A 22,045-nucleotide genomic window follows, 5' to 3' on the forward strand; every position below is an offset into this window, starting at 1 on the left:
TACCTTTAGGTGTAATCTGAAATTCTGCAAGATATGTCTTCAGTTTCTGACAAGTCTGTAGGGCTATAGCATTATATTTCCAACCAGAACTCTCAACAAGTCTAACATTATTGCTTTGTTTTTCCTCCTAGAGAACTTTAAGAAACACCTATTGAAACAACTAAATATTATTCTTGAAATATTTCTTGTCTGAAAAGGGAATAGAAAACTCTAAGAATCAAAACCCAAAGAACGACTGGAACATGGCTTCCTCTGGAACAAGTGAGCCAATCCTTGACAAGTCTCCAGAAGACGACCTTGGCACACCGTTGGAGGAAGAAGAGGTGGAAACTGACCATAATGAAAACCACGATTCAAATAATAAGAAAACTCCAGCGGTCCGCTGCAGGGTATGCGGTAAAGGTTTGAAGAATCGGGATGAATTTTTAGCTCACCGGAGAAAATATCCAACCAGGGTCCCATTTGCTTGGCTGGAGTTAAAACTCCGCAAGGACAAGAACAAGGAAGACTTTACCTGCTCTGAATGCGGCCAACGTTTCTCTAACAAAACATGGCTGCTGGACCACCAGAGATGGCACACTGGAGAGAAACCTTTCATATGCTGTAAATGTGGCAAAGATTTCTTCTCTGGTGATGCCCTCTGCCAGCATCAGCGTACCCATCTTGACCAAACCAAAATTCAGTGCCCCGAATGCAACAAATGGTTAGCTTCAAAGAATGCACTTAAACTTCACCAAACAGTCCACACTGGTGAGAAATCATTTGAATGTATGGAGTGTGGCAAAAACTTTTCACGTCAACCGGCTCTGCTTAGACATCGCTTGATTCATACTGGCACCAGGCCATACGAATGTCTGACTTGCGGAAAGTCCTTCAACCAGAGTTCAAGCCTCAAGAGGCACCAAAAGCAGCACGTATGAAGACGACCTACTACAGTGGACTCCCAATAGAGAATGAACACCCTATGTGTGGCTACCCCTTTGCTTGTGCAGCAAATTATTTTAGCTATGTTCCCCTTCTCCTAGACCAGAGGCATCAAACTTAAAGGGAACCCGAGGTGAGAGGCATAAGTAGGCTGACATGTTTACTTCCTGCTAAATCATGCTCATTGCCTGGCTGTCCTGCTGATCCTCTGTCTCTAATACTTTAAGCCATAGACCCTGAACAAGCATGCGGATCAGATGTCTATGACAAATCTGACAAGATTAGCTGCATGCTTGTTTCAGGTGTGCGATTCAGACACTACTGCAGCCAGAAAGATCAGCAGGACTGTCAGGCAACTGGTATTGATTAAAAGGAAATATGGCAGCTTCCACGGGTCTCACACATAGGGTTCCTTTTAAATACAAATTGGGATGAAACTGAGACTCAGACCAAGTTGCGGGTCAACCTCAATGTCTAGTGGCCACCTCCTTCCCTTTTAAAGTTCCCTGGTGTCTAATGGCCCACCTCCCTCCACTACACAGTTTCCTGGTGTCCAATGGCCCTCCTCCCTCCCCTATACAGTTCCCTGGTGTCTAGTGGCCTCCCTCCCCTATACAGTTCCCTGGTATTTAGTGGCCCTCCTCCCTCCCCAATACAGTTCCCTGGTGTCTAATAGCTCTCCTTCCTCCCCTATACAGTTCCCTGTTGTCTAGTGGCCCTCCTCCCTCCCCAATACAGTTCCCTGGTGTCTAGTGGCCCTCCTCCCTCCACTACACAGTTCCCTGGTGTCTAGTGGCCTCCCTTACCTATACAGTTCCCCGGTGTCTAGTGGCTCTCCTCCCTCCCCTATACAGTTCCCTGGTGTCTAGTGGCCCTCCTCCCTCCACTACACAGTTCCCTGGTGTCTAGTGGCCCTCCTCCCTCCCCAATACAGTTCCCTGGTGTCTAGTGGCCCTCCTCAATACAGTTCCCTGGTGTCTAGTGGCCCTCCTCCCTCCACTACACAGTTCCCTGGTGTCTAGTGGTCCTCCCTCCCGTATACAGTTCCCTGGTGTCTAGTGGTCCTCCCTCCCCTATACAGTTCCCTGGTGTCTAGTGGCCCTCCTCCCTCCCCAATACAGTTCCCTGGTGTCTAGTGGCCCTCCTCAATACAGTTCCCTGGTGTCTAGTGGCCCTCCTCCCTCCACTACACAGTTTCCTGGTGTCTAATGGCCCTCCTCCCTTCCCTATACAGTTCCCTCATGTCTAGTGGCCTCCCTCCCCTATACAGTTCCCTGGTATTTAGTGGCCCTCCTCCCTCCCCAATACAGTTCCCTGGTGTCTAATAGCTCTCCTTCCTCCCCTATACAGTTCCCTGGTGTCTAGTGGCCCTCCTCCCTCCCCAATACAGTTCCCTGGTGTCTAGTGGCCCTCCTCAATACAGTTCCCTGGTGTCTAGTGGCCCTCCTCCCTCCACTACACAGTTCCCTGGTGTCTAGTGGCCTCCCTTACCTATACAGTACCCCGGTGTCTAGTGGCCTCCCTTACCTATACAGTTCCCCGGTGTCTAGTGGCTCTCCTCCCTCCCCTATACAGTTCCCTGGTGTCTAGTGGCCCTCCTCCCTCCACTACACAGTTCCCTGGTGTCTAGTGGCCCTCCTCCCTCCCCAATACAGTTCCCTGGTGTCTAGTGGCCCTCCTCAATACAGTTCCCTGGTGTCTAGTGGCCCTCCTCCCTCCACTACACAGTTCCCTGGTGTCTAGTGGCCTCCCTTACCTATACAGTTCCCCGGTGTCTAGTGGCCTCCCTTACCTATACAGTTCCCCGGTGTCTAGTGGCCTCCCTTACCTATACAGTTCCCCGGTGTCTAGTGGCTCTCCTCCCTCCCCTATACAGTTCCCTGGTGTCTAGTGGCCCTCCTCCCTCCACTACACAGTTCCCTGGTGTCTAGTGGCCCTCCTCAATACAGTTCCCTGGTGTCTAGTGGCCCTCCTCCCTCCACTACACAGTTTCCTGGTGTCTAATGGCCCTCCTCCCTTCCCTATACAGTTCCCTCATGTCTAGTGGCCTCCCTCCCCTATACAGTTCCCTGGTATTTAGTGGCCCTCCTCCCTCCCCAATACAGTTCCCTGGTGTCTAATAGCTCTCCTTCCTCCCCTATACAGTTCCCTGGTGTCTAGTGGCCCTCCTCCCTCCCCAATACAGTTCCCTGGTGTCTAGTGGCCCTCCTCAATACAGTTCCCTGGTGTCTAGTGGCCCTCCTCCCTCCACTACACAGTTCCCTGGTGTCTAGTGGCCTCCCTTACCTATACAGTTCCCCGGTGTCTAGTGGCCTCCCTTACCTATACAGTTCCCCGGTGTCTAGTGGCTCTCCTCCCTCCCCTATACAGTTCCCTGGTGTCTAGTGGCCCTCCTCCCTCCACTACACAGTTCCCTGGTGTCTAGTGGCCCTCCTCCCTCCCCAATACAGTTCCCTGGTGTCTAGTGGCCCTCCTCAATACAGTTCCCTGGTGTCTAGTGGCCCTCCTCCCTCCACTACACAGTTCCCTGGTGTCTAGTGGCCTCCCTTACCTATACAGTTCCCCGGTGTCTAGTGGCCTCCCTTACCTATACAGTTCCCCGGTGTCTAGTGGCCTCCCTTACCTATACAGTTCCCCGGTGTCTAGTGGCTCTCCTCCCTCCCCTATACAGTTCCCTGGTGTCTAGTGGCCCTCCTCCCTCCACTACACAGTTCCCTGGTGTCTAGTGGCCCTCCTCAATACAGTTCCCTGGTGTCTAGTGGCCCTCCTCCCTCCACTACACAGTTCCCTGGTGTCTAGTGGCCTCCCTTACCTATACAGTTCCCCGGTGTCTAGTGGCCTCCCTTACCTATACAGTTCCCCGGTGTCTAGTGGCCTCCCTTACCTATACAGTTCCCCGGTGTCTAGTGGCTCTCCTCCCTCCCCTATACAGTTCCCTGGTGTCTAGTGGCCCTCCTCCCTCCACTACACAGTTCCCTGGTGTCTAGTGGCCCTCCTCAATACAGTTCCCTGGTGTCTAGTGGCCCTCCTCCCTCCACTACACAGTTTCCTGGTGTCTAATGGCCCTCCTCCCTTCCCTATACAGTTCCCTCATGTCTAGTGGCCTCCCTCCCCTATACAGTTCCCTGGTATTTAGTGGCCCTCCTCCCTCCCCAATACAGTTCCCTGGTGTCTAATAGCTCTCCTTCCTCTCCTATACAGTTCCCTGGTGTCTAGTGGCCCTCCTCCCTCCCCAATACAGTTCCCTGGTGTCTAGTGGCCCTCCTCAATACAGTTCCCTGGTGTCTAGTGGCCCTCCTCCCTCCACTACACAGTTCCCTGGTGTCTAGTGGCCTCCCTTACCTATACAGTTCCCCGGTGTCTAGTGGCCTCCCTTACCTATACAGTTCCCCGGTGTCTAGTGGCCTCCCTTACCTATACAGTTCCCCGGTGTCTAGTGGCTCTCCTCCCTCCCCTATACAGTTCCCTGGTGTCTAGTGGCCCTCCTCCCTCCACTACACAGTTCCCTGGTGTCTAGTGGCCCTCCTCCCTCCCCAATACAGTTCCCTGGTGTCTAGTGGCCCTCCTCCCTCCACTACACAGTTCCCTGGTGTCTAGTGGTCCTCCCTCCTGTATACAGTTCCCTGGTGTCTAGTGGTCCTCCCTCCACTACACAGTTCCCTGGTGTCTAGTGGACCTCCTCCCTCCCCAATACAGTTCCCTGGTGTCTAGTGGCCCTCCTCAATACAGTTCCCTGGTGTCTAGTGGCCCTCCTCCCTCCACTACACAGTTCCCTGGTGTCTAGTGGTCCTCCCTCCCCTATACAGTCCCCTGGTGTCTAGTGGTCCTCCCTCCCCTATACAGTTCCCTGGTGTCTAGTGGCCTCCCTCCCCTATACAGTTCCACTTCACCTCTGATATAGCTTCCCTGGTGGTATAGAATGGGCCAAACAATGCAATGTGGAGAAAACAAATTTGATGGCACTGAGGGCCAGATCTGGCCCACAGGCCAGATTTAACATGTATGTTCTACCTAGACTAACACAAAGTCACCTAAAGAGGAGCTAAACGATGCAGAACCAATCTGGATGTAGATTCAAGCCGGCGTCCCCGCGGGCACTTCTTATCTTCCGCTCATTTTCTTCCATTGTCCGCCCGCAGGGATAGAGCCCGGAATCGATCTGGCACGTCGGAAATTATCAATCGAGCCATCAACGGCTCGTTTGATAAGAAAAACTCACCGTGTATGCCCAGCATTCTACAGCATACAGATAAAGCATGTTTCGGGCGTAAGGCCTTTTTTCAAGAGCACTTGAGACAGGGCCTCACACCCAAAACGTTGTGCTTTCTCAGTATGCTGTATAAGCGCTGCAAATAAATATGAATTCTTGAAGAATCTACATGTGATGATTGGTTGAGTCCAGATTGGTTCTGCATCGTTTGGAATTTATGTTGGAGGTGTGATGGATCTTCTTTCCAATCTGTGACTCCAGCCATACAAGGCTTTATACTTAGGCCCACAGGTTGTATACTTGGCTACCTAAAGAGGAGCTGTCAACCATACTTTCTCAGAAAAAAAACCCCACATATATAAGTAGATAAATACTTGCTCTACTTATATAACATACAGTATGTATTGCACTGTCCACATTTTGATTTTAGTGATTTTTCTACAGAAAGAAAGAAAAAAAAAAAAACTGAGGCTATTTTTAAGCCAACCCTGATGTCATTTCCTCCCTTACTCTCCTCTGCTTGATTTGCCCACCCTTCACTATAGAATGTGCATTGTCTCAGCATAAGAAATATTGGCCAATCAGCGAATAAGGCCTGGTTCACATTAACGTTCGCTGTCCGGATTCGCCTGATCGGATCCGGACCGTATACTGTACAAAACGGAACGTACCTTCCGCATAGCAATGTAAAGTCTATGCGGACATTCACATGCGTACGTTCCGTACAGAACGGAGCCGGATCAGATCTGGACTCTTTTCCAACATGCGCTATTTTTCGGGTCCGGATCATCCGGCCCACGCACCCGGACCGGAGCCTGACTGCACCATCCGGAAATAGAAACCAATAGGAAACGGAAAGCACAGAACACACTGGCTATCAAAACCGGACGTTCTACCCCACTTCCTATGCGGTTTCTAGCGGCCATTTTGGATGGGGACACATGGGCCCAGCATTCCTGGAGTGGAGCAGCAGTGACAGACGTGCTGGAGCTGTTTGGCAGTACGTCGGAGGTGGAGGTGAGGCCTAAACAGCGGAGGACCTGATTGTACAGGTGCACCTTCTGCTGACCTCCCAGACCCCAACAATTTTAATAGTTTTTTTCACTATTTTTAGCACACGGATCCGGATGGCAGCATGATTCATGCCTGATGCAAACGGACCGGATCTGGATTGGAACCGTACGGTTCCGATCCGGATCCGGTCCAGATCCGATCCGTTTGCCTCCCAGAACGCAAGTGTGAACGGGGCCTAACAGAGGTGTGGGAGGGAAAAACAGGAGGGAAAGAGGCTTCTGCCAATCAGGATGCGTTGGTTAAGTCTCAGGGGGAGTAGAGAAGCGAGAATTAATGTTCATGCTACTGGTGGTCACAAGGTGCTGGTTAGTACTTCAGGTCCAGATAAATACCCAACATTTAGGGTGGAGACACCTGAATCCTTGTCCATTAAAAAAGGTTGATGGGAGGCAAAAAAAAAAAATAGTTCTGGCTTGCATGCAGGATTGGAAGCAGTTTAGAACTGGGCTTGTCAAAAGCCATACCTGCTGTTTTTGGTTGACTTGATTTCAAGCTGAGTACAAGAATTATTTGGCCATCTCTGCTCACCACTATTGAGCAGAGGTCATTTCACTTATTCTGTGTGTTTTATCCAAAGCCTTCAGTTTCATTATGATCAGAAATTTGGAATAATAAAATGACCTGATATATTCTTGTTCCATATACTCTTGCTGATGTTTTATCAAAATTTATTGTAAAAAAAAAGTTACATTGAAATGGATATTAGAAAAGCACAACCTATGCCACTAAGACTAAAATTACTAAATTTACGATGGGCCTTATTTCTTGACATAAGGTCAGGCCCTCAGCCAAGCAGCAACTGCTCCTGAAATGTCCTTTGAGGTTCCCACATTGAACCAGAAGGCCTGGAATCCACTAGCAGTTTGATACTAAGCGCGTGTGATGTGAAAAGCTCTTGCTAATGTAATGCTATGGGTGTGATTCCACTTGAGGGATGTGATTATATAAAAAATTTTAATCAAGGAAGGCCTGCACACCTGATGCACAAATTTGCATTAAATAGCATTTAAGCAAAGGGGACTAGCATGGGTGCTGGATCATAATTGGACAACAGTCCTGAACTATACAATCAAAAATAAAATAACCCGCACACCACATATTGAATTGATCAAAAATTTGTATTCAAGAGAATAGAGCACAAGGCAAAAGTGACAAGCATATATAGCTGTAGTAGCCAATCAACATCAAGGGCCAAAAACACTGGGATTATACAAAATACATTGCAAATATAACAGGTTCACAAAGGTATAATGAATTACAAGTATACTAAGTACATGAGTCTACCACAATATGTGCATGGAAAGCATATATGATGAGTAGATAGCATACATAATGAATAAATGGCATACAAATGAACCAAGCTCAAGAGTCCAAAAACCCTGACAGCGCTGTTTCGAACTACCTTTCTCAAAGGGTTCTGGATATGGTGATCAGGCTGCTGCGGTAGACTCATGTACTTAGTATACTTGTGATTCATTATACCTTTGTGAACCTGTTATATTTGCAATGTATTTTGTATAATCCCAGTGTTTTTGGCCCTTGGATGTTGATTGGCTTCTACAGCTATATATGCTTGTCACTTTTGCCTTGTGCTCTATTCTCTTGAATACAAATTTTTGATCAATTCAATACGTGGTGTGCGGGTTATTTTATTTTTGATTATATAAAAATCTCCCATAGCATTACATTAGCAAGCGCTTTACAAATCACTGGTGCTTAGAAAAGGCTGCTAGTGGGTCCCAGGTCTAAGAACTGGGTAACCGTGATCAGTCTCGACTCCCAAAGGATCACATCATCTGAGGACACTTGTACAATCTAGATTTATGACTAGCCTGGACCCACTGGCAGTACATTTCTAAGCGCTTGTGATTTGTGAAGCTCTTGCTAATGTAATGCTACGTGTGGGATTCCACGTGATGTGATTTTTTTTTACATCCCCCATAGCTTTACAAATCATAAGCATGTAGAAAAGTGCTTTTAGTGGGTCCCAGGCCGAACAGTGGTTTGTGCTTTGCATTATCTTATATACTGTATGGAACGGCCAGAACCTGAAGGTTGCTGCTTCGGGATCTGGCCGGTCAATGTGGGAAGTGGCAAGCTAATGCGCAAAGTACACAAACTCTGGTGGCATTTCCAGACTTTGGCTGGCCAAACGCAAAGTGATAGGAGGCAGCTTAGCTAAGCAGGTGTGGCCATGGCTGTTCTCCTCCACCTGTCACTGTTCCGCACATTTGCTTGGTGTCCTGTCTATCTGGCTTTTAGAGCAGGATTCACACCAGTAGCAGAGTGGTGCTATACTGCGCATTCCTACGTGCTGGACTCTGCTCCTCAAGTGGCTAACTGTTCTCTTCCTGCCCCTGCTCCGCCTCCAGCCCCTCCGGTCTGTGTCTTCCTGTTCCTCTCTGTGTGTGGCTGTTCTCCTCCCATCCCCACTCCACCTCTCAGTGTCCTCCAGTTTCTCTCTCTGTGTGTGGCTGTTCTCCTCCCATCCCCACTCCACCTCCAGTTTCTCTCTGTGTGTGGCTGTTCTCCTCCCATCACCACTCCACCTCCAGTTTCTCTCTGTGTGTGTGGCTGTTCTCCTCCCATCCCCACTCCACCTCCAGTTTCTCTCTGTGTGTGGCTGTTCTCCTCCTGTCCTCACTCCACCTCCAGTTTCTCTCTGTGTGTGGCTGTTCTCCTCCCATCCCCACTCCACCTCCAGTTTCTCTCTGTGTGTGGCTGTTCTCCTCCCATCCCCACTCCACCTCCAGTTTCTCTCTGTGTGTGGCTGTTCTCCTCCTGTCCTCACTCCACCTCCAGTTTCTCTCTGTGTGTGGCTGTTCTCCTCCCATCCCCACTCCACCTCCAGTTTCTCTCTGTGTGTGGCTGTTCTCCTCCCATCCCCACTCCACCTCCAGTTTCTCTCTGTGTGTGGCTGTTCTCCTCCCATCCCCACTCCACCTCCAGTTTCTCTCTCTGTGTGTGGCTGTTCTCCTCCCATCCCCACTCCACCTCCAGTTTCTCTCTGTGTGTGGCTGTTCTCCTCCTGTCCTCACTCCACCTCCAGTTTCTCTCTGTGTGTGGCTGTTCTCCTCCCATCCCCACTCCACCTCCAGTTTCTCTCTGTGTGTGGCTGTTCTCCTCCTGTCCCCACTCCACCTCCAGTTTCTCTCTGTGTGTGGCTGTTCTCCTCCCATCCCCACTCCACCTCCAGTTTCTCTCTGTGTGTGGCTGTTCTCCTCCCATCCCCACTCCACCTCCAGTTTCTCTCTGTGTGTGGCTGTTCTCCTCCTGTCCTCACTCCACCTCCAGTTTCTCTCTGTGTGTGGCTGTTCTCCTCCCATAACCACTCCACCTCCAGTTTCTCTCTGTGTGTGGCTGTTCTCCTCCCATCCCCACTCCACCTCCAGTTTCTCTCTGTGTGTGGCTGTTCTCCTCCCATCCCCACTCCACCTCCAGTTTCTCTCTCTGTGTGTGGCTGTTCTCCTCCCATCCCCACTCCACCTCCAGTTTCTCTCTGTGTGTGGCTGTTCTCCTCCTGTCCTCACTCCACCTCCAGTTTCTCTCTGTGTGTGGCTGTTCTCCTCCCATCCCCACTCCACCTCCAGTTTCTCTCTGTGTGTGGCTGTTCTCCTCCTGTCCCCACTCCACCTCCACCACTCCGTGTCCTCCAATTTCTCTCTGTGTGCGTCTGTTCTCATCCTTCCCTCTGCTCGTTGCTGCCATTCTGGGACTTCCACATGCCGCTGCTCTCACCGTCATCTTCAGGACTTGGCTGGCCAGATTCAGGAATTTTGAGTCCTGACCAGCCAAAGTTCTAAAAATATCCCAGAAATGTGTTTCAGGTGTGTGATTCAGACACTACTGATGCCTGAAAGATCAGTAGGACTGTCAGGCAATTGGTATTGCTAAAACAGAAACAAATATGGTAGTCTCCATATCCTTCTCAGGTCAGTTGCAAAAGGTTTTAACCCCCCCAGTCATGTGACTGATTAAAAATAATACTTGTATCCTGTGAAGCTGTCATGCAAATAATCTGTTTCTCTGCTTACCTCCTAACTCATTGAGACAGCCGGCCAGCTGACTACAGAGGGCTTTTAGTTCTCCTGATAAAAATTTGACTTCTAAAATCAAATTTTTTGTCCAGTTGAATGCTTCATCCAATAACACTTCTTGAAATCCTCAATTAAAAACAATTCTATAATCTATAGAAAATAAAACTTAAAGGGGCACTATGGAGAAAAATTTTAAATATGTGCAAACATATACAAATACCGTATATACTCGCAAGCAAGCCGAATTTTTGACCCCCAAAAAGTGGGTCAAAAGTTGGGGGGTCGGCTTGCTTGCGAGTGTGTCAAAAAATGAAGCCCCCCCCCTCCGCTTCCCCCGCTATTACCTTAGCTCGGCGCCACTTCTATTCCCCTGTCCTGCTCGTATAATCCACAGCAGCGCGCCCCACGGCGGCTGCTGTCATGAGAGAGCCGTAGAGGGAGAGAGCGGTTCCCAATAGTAACGGCGCTACAGGAAGCCGCTCTCTCTACGGCTTCCTCCCTCATCACAGCAGCCGCCGTGGGGCGCGCTGTTGTGGATTATACGAGCAGGACAGGGGAATAGAAGCGGCGCAGAGCTAAGGTAATAGCAGCGGCGGCCGCGGGGGGGGGGGGGGTTCACTATACTACCTACGCTGGGCACTATGCTATACTGGGCACTATATTAGCTATACTGGGGCACTACCTACCCATACTGGACACTATACTAGCTATACTGGGGCACTACCTACCCATACTGGGCACTATACTAGCTATACCGGGACACACTGGGGGGGAAAATCACACGGACAGCATTTCCTACCCCTGGCTTATGAGGGTCAATCATTGGGGGGGGGGGGGGGTGGTCGGCTTATATGCGGGTCGGCTTGCTTGCGAGTATATACAGTAAGTACATTTTTCTAGAGTAAAATGAGCCATAAATTACTTTTCTCCTATGTTGCTGTCACTTACAGTAGGTAGTAGACAGAAGCGACAGGTTTTGGACTATTCCATCTCTTCATAGCGGATTCTCAGGGATTTATTTATTTTCAAATGCACTTAGTGAATGGCAGTTGCTCTGTCCAACTGCCAAAAAAAGTGTGTAGCGAGCAGGGAAGCTGGCCAGCATCATCCTTTTTAGGGAATATCTTTATAAAAAATAAAAGCCTTGCTGAGAATCACCCATGAAGAGATGGACTAGTCCAAAGCCTGTCACTTCTGTCAGATTTCTACTGCAAGTGACAGCAACATAGGAGAAATGTAATGTATGGCTCATATTACCCTGGGAAAAAAAAAATGTACTTGTTTGTTTGCACATATTTTAATTTTTACAATTTTTCGCCATAGTTCCCCTTTAAGTAACCGTAAAAGAAATCCACACATACATACACTAGGCAATGAAAGTTCATTTATTTCCTATCACAGTAGAAAGTTAATGCAGATATTTTACAGTTTATACAAATATATACAAATTTAATAGGTCCAACTGATGTAAACATTTTCAAGTCAATAAAACAAGTGACATTCCAGGAATTGTACAGAGCAGACCAACAATGTAACAGTAAGGAAAACATTAACAAGAACAGCCACTTTTGTTGGGAAGCAGTAACACACACAGATGGGGGGGCCGCTGGAGTCTTCCTGCAATTTAATGTTATTAAAAGTGATCACTTAATTTCAATATGCAGCCAAATAAGAATTCACAAAACAGGCAGGAAGCTCACATCGCCCTTTCCTGCAACCATGGCAACAGTGCCCCAGAGTACAGACTGTCTGCAAACTCCCACCTTGATGCAGGGGGAACTGCCAGCTCAGAGCAGGAGCCATTGTTGCTACTTTTCAGAACTTGCACTAATTCAGTACCTGGCAACAAACTGACACTTCTACCTGTGAGCTCCTGTTAGGAATACGGAGGAATCCCTTTTTATTTTTTTTAAAACGAGCTTTGGGTCCTACAGGATACAAGAGCATTGCAGATATTTGATGGTCGTTATTGCACTTAAATTGATCCACAAACACTCTCCCCCCCCCCCCCCCCCCTTCTCGCTCCATTTTTTTTAACTCAACAAAAGTGGAAATTCCCCTTAATACAAGACTATGCAAGCTGCAGGACAGGGATTATTAATGGTGAATTTGGTTGGTCTAGTGGCGTAGCAATAGGGGTTGCAACTGCATCGGGGCTCTTGGGCCAGAGGGGCCCCCCTCAACCACAGTATTAGCTCTGTATTGGTCTTATGCTTGTAATGATCACTTCTATAGATGCTTTGAATAGTGATAATCATTAACAAACTGTTCCCCATCCCCTCCTTTTGATGCATTGTATCATTTCTGTATAGAGTGCTTGGGGGGGGCATAGCTCCTTAGTTACGCCACTGGATTGGTCTATATCCAAGCTGCATAAATTAGCATCTCAGTGACCATCCCTAATTCAGGATTTCAGCAACCATCACAACTAACATGTTTCGTAACCTGATGAGTGAAAGGGGATATATTATTTTTTTTCAAACAAAGATCTTGATGCAAGACCATCAAAAACAGAAAAAAAAGGACACAGAAAGGACATCAAAGGCAAATATGACATCCTATCACATTTCAGTGCTCCAATACATTCATTCTACAGTTAGCGCACCAGCGAAAGAGTCATAAAATGTTGTAAACTTGAAATAATAATAAAAAAAAAAATTCCTAAAATTCCTAGAAGGGAATACAGAGCCTCTGTGCCGGGGAGGGCGACGGCTGCTCCATGGGGCTTTCAGTCACCAAGACGTACTCCATGAGGTCCCGCTAGTGTCTGCAAAGATTAAACATGATGTTCAGAAGATAAACTATTCAGAGAACAAACAGGAATGGTCATTGGTCAACCACAGGCTAATACTTCTGAGCTTGGAATTGGACCAATGAACAGCAGCAGCTGCTAATTTGATTGGTCCATTTCTAAGCCACATATATTTGCATAAATTTGAAATGGCTGGTACGAGTATCTCAGTAGCCGTCCCTAAACACAAAAGAGGGAAAGAAGAGAGAGAGAAGGGGGCAGGTAATGCAGACCATACACTATTAGACAATTAAGGCTGTGGAGTCGGAGGTTTCATAAACTGAGGAGTCAGATGATTTTTGTACCAAATCCACAGCCCCCGTAAATATTAGATTAAGGAGTTAATGGGCCCATACACTGGTCGATTTCAGCCATCGATCGATTGATCAGAAATCGATTCTATCAAATTCCCCATTCGATCGATTTGCAGCAGATTTCGATCAATTTGATCTGACAGGATGGAAAATCCAGGTCGACCTGCTGCTGGCAGCAGATTCATGGCCCATAGAGTTGCATTGGATCTAATGGTCCAATAATACATTTAGATCGATTTCCAATAGATTTCATTCTGAAATCTATTGGAAATCTGTTCCTAGTGTGTGGCACACATCAGATTCCTGTCAGATTCGACTTGATAGGCATCTGCCAGAAATCTATCGGATGGTCAAATCTGCTGCAAATCTATAAGTGTATGGCCACCTTTAAGCCCAATCTACACGATACGATTCTTTGTGCAATTCGATTACGATTTTATTTATGATCAGATTAAATCTGAAATGTCCGACCGGGATTTTATTCAATTCGATTTGCCATTGCAAAACAATGGCAAATCGAATTGAATCGAATCCTGATCGGACATGTTGGATTTAATCGGATCGTAACTAGAATCGTAATCGAATCGCACAAAGAATCGTATAGTGTAGATGGGGCTTTAGAGCCATTTCAGGTACCTGGAGTCAGGGTTGGAGTCGGATGATTTTTGTACCAACTACACAGCCCTGCAGACAACGCCAACAGATTATCTGCATACATAAAATAAAGGCACAGGGTATTACCGCTAGTAGAACATTGCTACAATTAGCAATAGTCTACTGCTGGATTCCATAGTAAGATATCGGTAATGCTCAGACATTTTACTATACACAGAACCATCCCTCTGCCTAACCCTAACCCCCCCCCCCCCCCCCCCCAGTGGTGCCTAAATCTAAGAACCCCCCCCTTACTGGTGCCCAACACTACCCCCCCTCCCCAGGTGAGCCTAAACCTACCCCTCCCCCCCCCCCCCCCCCCCGTCACAAAGCCGTGATATGCAGCAAGGAAGGTAATTTTCCTGGAGGCGCCTGACAAGCCAGCAATGACAGTACATTTCAGCGTCCAATAGCATCGCGGGTGACGGGGGCTTGTGAAAATTCCAATTACTACATTGCATTGCATAGCAGGCGACCCCCCTTTCCATTATAAGAGCCGCGATTAGCAGCAATAAAGGTACATTTCGGTGCCTGACAGCAGGTGCCGCTGTGCTCCCAAATGACCTTCCTTTGCCGCAAATTGCCGCTTTTACAATAGACACCTATGGCAGTGCCATTTTTTTGCCATTAACCACTTGAGGACCCCCCCTTTACCCCCCCTTAAAGACCAGCGCTGTGCTGAGTGATCTGTGCTGGGTGGGCTCTGCAGCCCCCAGCACAGATCCGCGGCCACACAGAGCGATCAGATCGCCCCCCCTTTTTCCCCCCTATGGGGATGATGTGCAGGGGGGGTCTGATCGCTCCTACCTGCAGGCTAGTTGCGGGGGGGGGGGCACCTCAAAGCCCCCCTCCGCTGCGACATTCACCCCCCTCCCTCTCCTACCTCTCCCTCCCGGTGATCCGGGCTGCACAGGACGCTATCCGTCCTGTGCAGCCAGTGACAGGACGTCCCCTGTCACATGGAGGCGATCCCCGGCCGCTGATTGGCCGGGGATCGCCGATCTGCCTTACGGCACTGCTGCGCAGCAGCGCCGTACAATGTAAACAAAGCGGATTATTTCCACTTGTGTTTACATTTAGCCTGCGAGCCGCCATCGGCGGCCCGCAGGCTATTCACGGAGCCCCCCGCCGTGATTTGGCAGGAAGCAGCCGCTCGCGCGAGCGGCTGCTTCCTGATTAATCAGCCTGCAGCTGGCGACGCAGTACTGCGTCGCTGGTCCTGCAGCTGCCACTTTGCCGACGCACGGTATAAGCGTGCGGTCGGCAAGTGGTTAAGGCTTCTGCGCCCTTTTTATCTGACGCGGATTATCTGGTATGCTTGATGAAAATATTGGATTTAGTGATGATCAAGTCAAGCCCTGGTGAGTGGCGGTGTTTGGCTGAACCTTCTGATTCAGAAGCCCAGCCACTCAACCATCCTCTTCTTCACCTTGCCCACTCCAGCTCTGCGGATGTACGATGGAGGATGAAAGTAGTCTAGACTGGTTGGATTCCAATTTGACTATAGTGACTTATCAGTGCTCAGTACATCTGAGTGAGTATGTGGCAGCAGCCTGCATACTATACAGCACAACAGCCAGATAAGGAATCAGTGACCCACTACTGTGTTTTAAGGTCCGTTTTTGCTGGTGGGTAGTATGTTTTTCGAGCCAGTTTATGTGGGCTGACATAGGGTTTAACTTGCCACATCGAAATCAATGGGATTTCTGCAAGAAATAGAATGCAAGATGCATTTACGCTTACATGCAAAAAAGGGCTCCGGGGGAAATCTGGGCATCGGAAATAGTAGAATATTGGTACAATTACGGATATTCTACGATTGGGCAGAGGCTAATTCTAATAGCAACACATTGGTCAATTTTACCGATATTTTACTAAACACTAAACCTAACCCCCATATGAGCCCTCCTACCGGTGCCTAACCCTAACCGACCACCTACCAATGCCTAACTATAACCAACCTTTCAAGCATGCCTAATCCGTAGTGATCCCCCACCCATGCCAAACCCTAATCAGCAACGACACCCCCCGCCAATATTCTTGCTGCCTTAGCTCAAATATACATAAAACATTGGGTGCCGCAAAGATTTGGATGCCCATGATAAGTGTGGCATTGGAGCCGACTGCTATACAAACTGCCCATCGGGCCCCAAATTTCCCCTCACAGCCACAATTAACATGGGTGCCTATGGTGCTCCCAACTTTTCGGCACCATGCTTTCCAGTCACGGCATTTAAACCTCAGTTGTGCAAGCACAGAACGGATTAGGAACAGCTGCTGTCTAATGCTGGGCATACACGGGTCGACCCGGTGGCTCGATTAGCCGCCGGATCGACTCCCGCCGCGTCCCCGCAGCCAGACGGATCGATTCCCACTCGTCCCCGCGGGCGCTCCTTATCTTCCGCTTGATTCCCCGCTATCGTCCGCCCGCAAGTATCGAGCGGCGAATCGATCCGGCGGGTCATCGGACCAGTCGGATATTATCAATCGAGCCATCAGCGGCTTGATTGATAAGGAAAAACCGCTCCGTGCATTCCCAGCATTACAGTTAACTGTTGCAGCAGACAGGCAGAGTTCATTGCTCAGCAGAACAAGCTAAACATTTAGTGAGCACTCCGTTTTCCTAACATAGTGCTGAAGTCACCAGAAAGAGTGCTGTAACCCTCTACCAAACTTGACTGCTTTAGCAAAGCATTTAGAGAAATCACAGCATTTTAGCATGTTCTGGCTCTGTACTGACCTCAGTCTATCGGTTGAAACAGTTGACTGTAATGGCCCGTACTCACGGGCTGCAAATGTTGTCTGTCGCCAGCACACGTGAGCGTGTGGGCGACAGGTCCTCGCCAGGTCCCTCCGCGTACACACGCGGAAGAGGGACCAGCGGCGAGGCGGAAGCTGTCGCCGACGTTCCTCCTCCCTCCGCCGGAAGCTCCATATACTTTAATGGAGGTTGCTGTCGCTAGTCCGCGTACTCACGCGGACTAGCGACAGTTGCGGCGGAGGTGCGGCGGCGACTGTCGCCATGCGATTGAAACTTTCAATCGCATGGCGACATGAGCGACGGGCGACAGTTCGGGGTGTGCGCGCGTGCAACGGCCCATACTCACGGGCGACCTGTCGCCGCAACACGCGCGCGCCGCGTGTTGAGATGACAAAAGTCCCTCGTGAGTATGGGCCATAAGACAGCAGCTGTTTCTAATCACCTTGTTGCTTGGAACAGAAGGTTTAATTCCACCTTGATGGATTTAGAAGACAACATGAATTTATCTATTCACCATTCCTTGGCTAACATCAATCTGGACTTTTGTGCATCCAGCCTCCTGTCTTTTGAAAATGTGTTTCTACTGAAGCAAAGTGGATTTGGGAACTGTCCGATCAATCCCTTCAACCAATTTAGCTCAAAATCTAAGGAAACATTGATTGGGCAGACATGTTGCAGCACCAATTTTCCTCTGATTCAATAAAATTATTGAATTGGAAGGTCCACAGAAACACCTGATCTGTGGCCACCTTAGGGAACCTTGACCACAGACTCGTTACTTTTTTACGTACTGGCTGGATCCAGGATTAGAACCGTGGTCAAAGGCTAAAACCCTACATCAAAGGCAGCACCCTTAACCAGTACACTATCCAGTTCATAACCAGTACACTATCCAGTTCATAACCAGTACACTATCCAGTTCAAAAGTAAACATGGGCTAGTATCATTTGATAATATCCTACTTCTTATAGCCGAAGTTCTTCCACAGGTCACCTATGGTGGCTTGTAGGCCGGGCTTGTTCTCGTTGTTCCCTCGGGGAGGGGCCCGGCTGCTCAGCCCGCTGGCTTTTGCTGGCCCCGTTGGCTTCAGTTTCACTCCAGGGCGGGAATTAAAGCTCTTCGACTTCAGCAGCCCAGATACCTGGAGTCCAATACAGAGAAGACCGTAATAAAGGCCGGAACAGAAAACCCATAACACACAACAGCAAATGCTTCTAATCAATCTAAGTAATTATGCTGATGTGATGAACTGTAACAAACTAATGTGTAATGAAGACCAATATTACTTTCATATGGCTGTTTCAGATATCTAAATGTGCTTGTCTGTATTACTATTTACACCCCGCTCCCTGGAAGAACGCTTCTGAAAACAGAGAAGGTAAGGATGGAGAACGAGGATATACATGAGATGGGGGGAGGGGGTATAAAAAAACAAAACAAAACATACATTCCTGGGCTTACTCCAGCCCCCTCCAGGCTGATCGCTTCCTCGCCATCTTCCTGACCTGCCTGGAGCCTCCGTAATTCGTCCCAGAAAGTCCTTCAGTTGGTGCAGGATGCTCCTGCTGGCCAGGCAGTAAGCTCCAGACTGAAGACTTCCGGGCCCAAATTGCAAAGGATCTAGGCAGCGCAGGAGGATGGCAAAGGCGCAATCAGCCTGGAGGGGGCTGGAAAAAGCACCAGGTAGGTATCGTTTTTTTATATCCTCCCCGGCTCAAATTCCCTTTGAACATCATCTGAACACCTACAGACTCAGCAACACTCCTCACAAAGTCCTGTAGATCTGCAGCAATGTCTCCTGACCATTACACAGAAAGGATTACAACTCAATTTTCATCAATGACAGCACATCTATAGATTATGTGACCATTCATGTGTATGTTACAGCCCCGCACTCAGGCTGGGTTCACACATAAATCTGTATAGTTCCAGTCCTGTCAGTTTTCTATCAGTTTTACCTAACAGGAATGGTACTTTACACTTTGTATGAGTGATCCCAGCCATAGAAAACTGACATGACAGGACTAGAACTGAACACATTTTATGTGTGTGAACCAGGCTTAGACTTTATAAACATGCTGTCTTCCTCCCCCTGGTGTTAAAAGATCAGAATACATTTTTACCAAATTCCTTTATTTTAAAGTTATGATGGTAATGTGCCCACTGCAGCCCCATATCAGCAAATTATGGTGTGGCTTTCTGCAAACCCCATGTGCCGTCTTAACTCTCTCCCTCATTTCCAACAGGAAGATGGCTGAATGCAACCTGGGCTGTGATCCTCACCCCTTTTAATCCTATTTATAAAGCTTTACATCCTACAGCTCAATTAAAACAGATGGCACTACATAAATCATTATTAATAAGATTCCTTTAATGTGCTATTATGCTTTACAGAATATACCCGGTGTGTGTACAGCAGAACTGCAATTAAAAAGAGCCATATTTACTAATGACTTCTTGACACACACACAGTCAAACATACACACAGACAGACACCCCCCCCCACACACACACACACACACTCAGACAGACAGACAGACAGACACACACAGACAGACACACACACACACACCCAGACAGACACACACACACACCCAGACAGACACACACACACACCCAGACAGACACACACACACACCCAGACAGACACACACACACACCCAGACAGACACACACAGACACCCAGACAGACACACACACACACCCAGACAGACACACACACACACACCCAGACAGACACACACACACACCCAGACAGACACACACAGACACCCAGACAGACACACACAGACACCCAGACAGACACACACACACACCCAGACAGACACACACACACACACCCAGACAGACACACACACACACACACCCAGACAGACACACACACACACACCCACCCAGACAGACACACACACACACACCCAGACAGACACACACCCAGACAGACACACACCCAGACAGACACACACCCAGACAGACACACACCCAGACAGACACACACCCAGACAGACACACACCCAGACAGACACACACCCAGACAGACACACACCCAGACAGACACACACCCAGACAGACACACACCCAGACAGACACACACCCAGACAGACACACACCCAGACAGACACACACCCAGACAGACACACACACACACCCAGACACACACACACACCCAGACAGACACACACACACACACACCCAGACAGACACACACCCAGACAGACACACACCCAGACAGACACAGACAGACACACCCAGACACAGACAGACACACCCAGACACAGACAGACACACCCAGACACAGACAGACACACCCAGACACAGACAGACACACCCAGACACAGACAGACACACCCAGACACAGACAGACACACCCAGACAGACAGACACACCCAGACAGACAGACACACCCAGACAGACAGACACACCCAGACAGACAGACACACCCAGACAGACAGACACCCCCAGACAGACAGACAGACACCCCCAGACACACCCAGACAGACACACCCAGACAGACACACCCAGACAGACAGACACACACCCAGACAGACAGACACACACCCAGACAGACAGACACACACCCAGACAGACAGACACACACCCAGACAGACAGACACACACCCAGACAGACAGACACACACCCAGACAGACAGACACACACCCAGACAGACAGACACACCCAGACAGAGACACACCCAGACAGAGACACACCCAGACAGAGACACACCCAGACAGACACACACCCAGACAGACACACACCCAGACAGACACACACCCAGACAGACACACACCCAGACAGACACACACCCAGACAGACACACACCCAGACAGACACACACCCAGACAGACACACACCCAGACAGACACACACCCAGACAGACACACACCCAGACAGACACACACCCAGACAGACACACAGACCCTACCTTTGTTTTTGGGACAGGCTTTCTATCCGGAAATGCGGTCTTGTGAATAGGGGAGTCTTTCAAGCTAAACTCGTCCGATGTCTCCAAACTCTTATCCATGTCCTGCCAGAGAGAATTCAGTGTTTTATTCTAATACAATAAACTGTCCTAGATCCGCTCACAAAAGAGCTTTGAATGCAGTACCTTTTAGAAATCAGCAGATGGCGCTATGGCACACCTCATGCAGGCTGATGGTAAAAAGTCTTGAAGCTCAAACATTAATCAATGATTTTAAGTAACACATTGGTCTGTTATACTTGGAAATAATCACATCTATCACACACTATAAACAATGGCTACTAGTCCTTTTAAAGAGGAACTGTAGTAAAAATACCCCACAGTGCCACATTAATCCATGCCATGCACTGATGAATATCAACCAATCCAAAACAGTCTGTATGCATGTTGGATTATTGTGGCTCTGTAATATTAACAAGCGGACTCCTCATTGCATTCCAGCGGATCTGGAGGTGTGGCTAGCTCACAGGGACAACAATGAATAATTTGCATATTTCAGCAGTGATGCATCTTGGGAGAAATCTCGGGGCTAACTCCAACCTGAATTATTGCAAATGTTTGCTTTCCATAGTAAAAATAAATGAACGAATAAGTCTTTAGTTCTGCCAGGTGATATGTGCAGAATGTTCGTTTATTGAGAGTTCTATGAACAGAGGGAGCTACTGCTTGGGTTTCAGTCTTCGATGAAACCAATCTACTTAACCACTTGAGGACCATGGGCTTAAACCATCCTAGTGCCCAGGCCATTTTTCACTAATTAAGGTACTGCAGCTTTAAGGGCTCGCTGCAGGGCCGCACAACACAGCACACAAGTGACCCCCCCCTTTTCTGCCCACCAACAGAGCTCTCTGTTGGTGGGCTCTGATCCCTGCTGGGATGTTTGTTTTTATACAAATATTTATTTTTTAAATAGCAACATTTATTTATTCTTCCTAGTCATAGGCTTCAGCCTATGAGAGCCGAACGCTCTCCTGTCTCCCAGGGGGACAGCCATGTCACAGTGCAGTGTCGTAGAGTGCAGCGCCGTACAATGTGTAAATAGACACAGTTTAACAGTCTCCTAGCGGCGATCGCCACTGGGAGACACATGGCGGAGCCGAGCTTCGTTATCCAAGCAGAGGCGCGCATAATCTCCTGCAAATCCCCATCCCAGGACTTTATGCCGATCAGCAGGCGGTCCTGGGGCTGGCACCGCATCCACGCCCATCAGCATGACGCGGTCGCCAAGTACTTAATGAAGCAATTTACACGTTTAATCAGTTGTAACTTGAATAAAGGGTTGCCAGAAGCCATAGCGTGT

At 48.6% G+C, this 22,045-nt stretch overlaps 2 protein-coding genes across 3 annotated transcripts in view; one reads left to right on the forward strand and one right to left on the reverse strand.

Annotated features, from left to right (window-relative positions):
- Positions 1 to 242: 242 nt before the first annotated feature.
- LOC137527207 (oocyte zinc finger protein XlCOF6.1-like) lies at positions 243 to 920 on the forward strand. Its single transcript, XM_068247710.1, has one exon. The coding sequence runs from the start codon at positions 243 to 245 to the stop codon at positions 918 to 920; it is 678 nt and encodes a 225-aa protein (XP_068103811.1).
- An 11,334-nt stretch (positions 921 to 12,254) lies between these two features.
- EXO1 (exonuclease 1) overlaps positions 12,255 to 22,045 on the reverse strand; it is a 41,140-nt gene continuing 31,349 nt past the window's right edge. The window contains exons 12-14 of one of the 2 annotated variants that reach the window (XM_068249288.1): positions 20,689 to 20,790; positions 17,728 to 17,906; positions 12,255 to 13,012 (exon numbers count right to left, since the gene is read on the reverse strand). In XM_068249288.1, coding sequence (XP_068105389.1) covers positions 13,006 to 13,012; positions 17,728 to 17,906; positions 20,689 to 20,790 — 288 coding nt within the window. In that variant the 3' untranslated portion in view covers positions 12,255 to 13,005. Of the gene's footprint in view, positions 13,013 to 17,723; positions 17,907 to 20,688; positions 20,791 to 22,045 lie in introns of those variants that run through there. The other variant, XM_068249289.1, reaches the window with a different exon arrangement.

Source organism: Hyperolius riggenbachi, chromosome 8 (assembly GCF_040937935.1).
Source record: "Hyperolius riggenbachi isolate aHypRig1 chromosome 8, aHypRig1.pri, whole genome shotgun sequence".
NCBI classification, from domain to species: Eukaryota; Metazoa; Chordata; class Amphibia; order Anura; family Hyperoliidae; genus Hyperolius; species Hyperolius riggenbachi.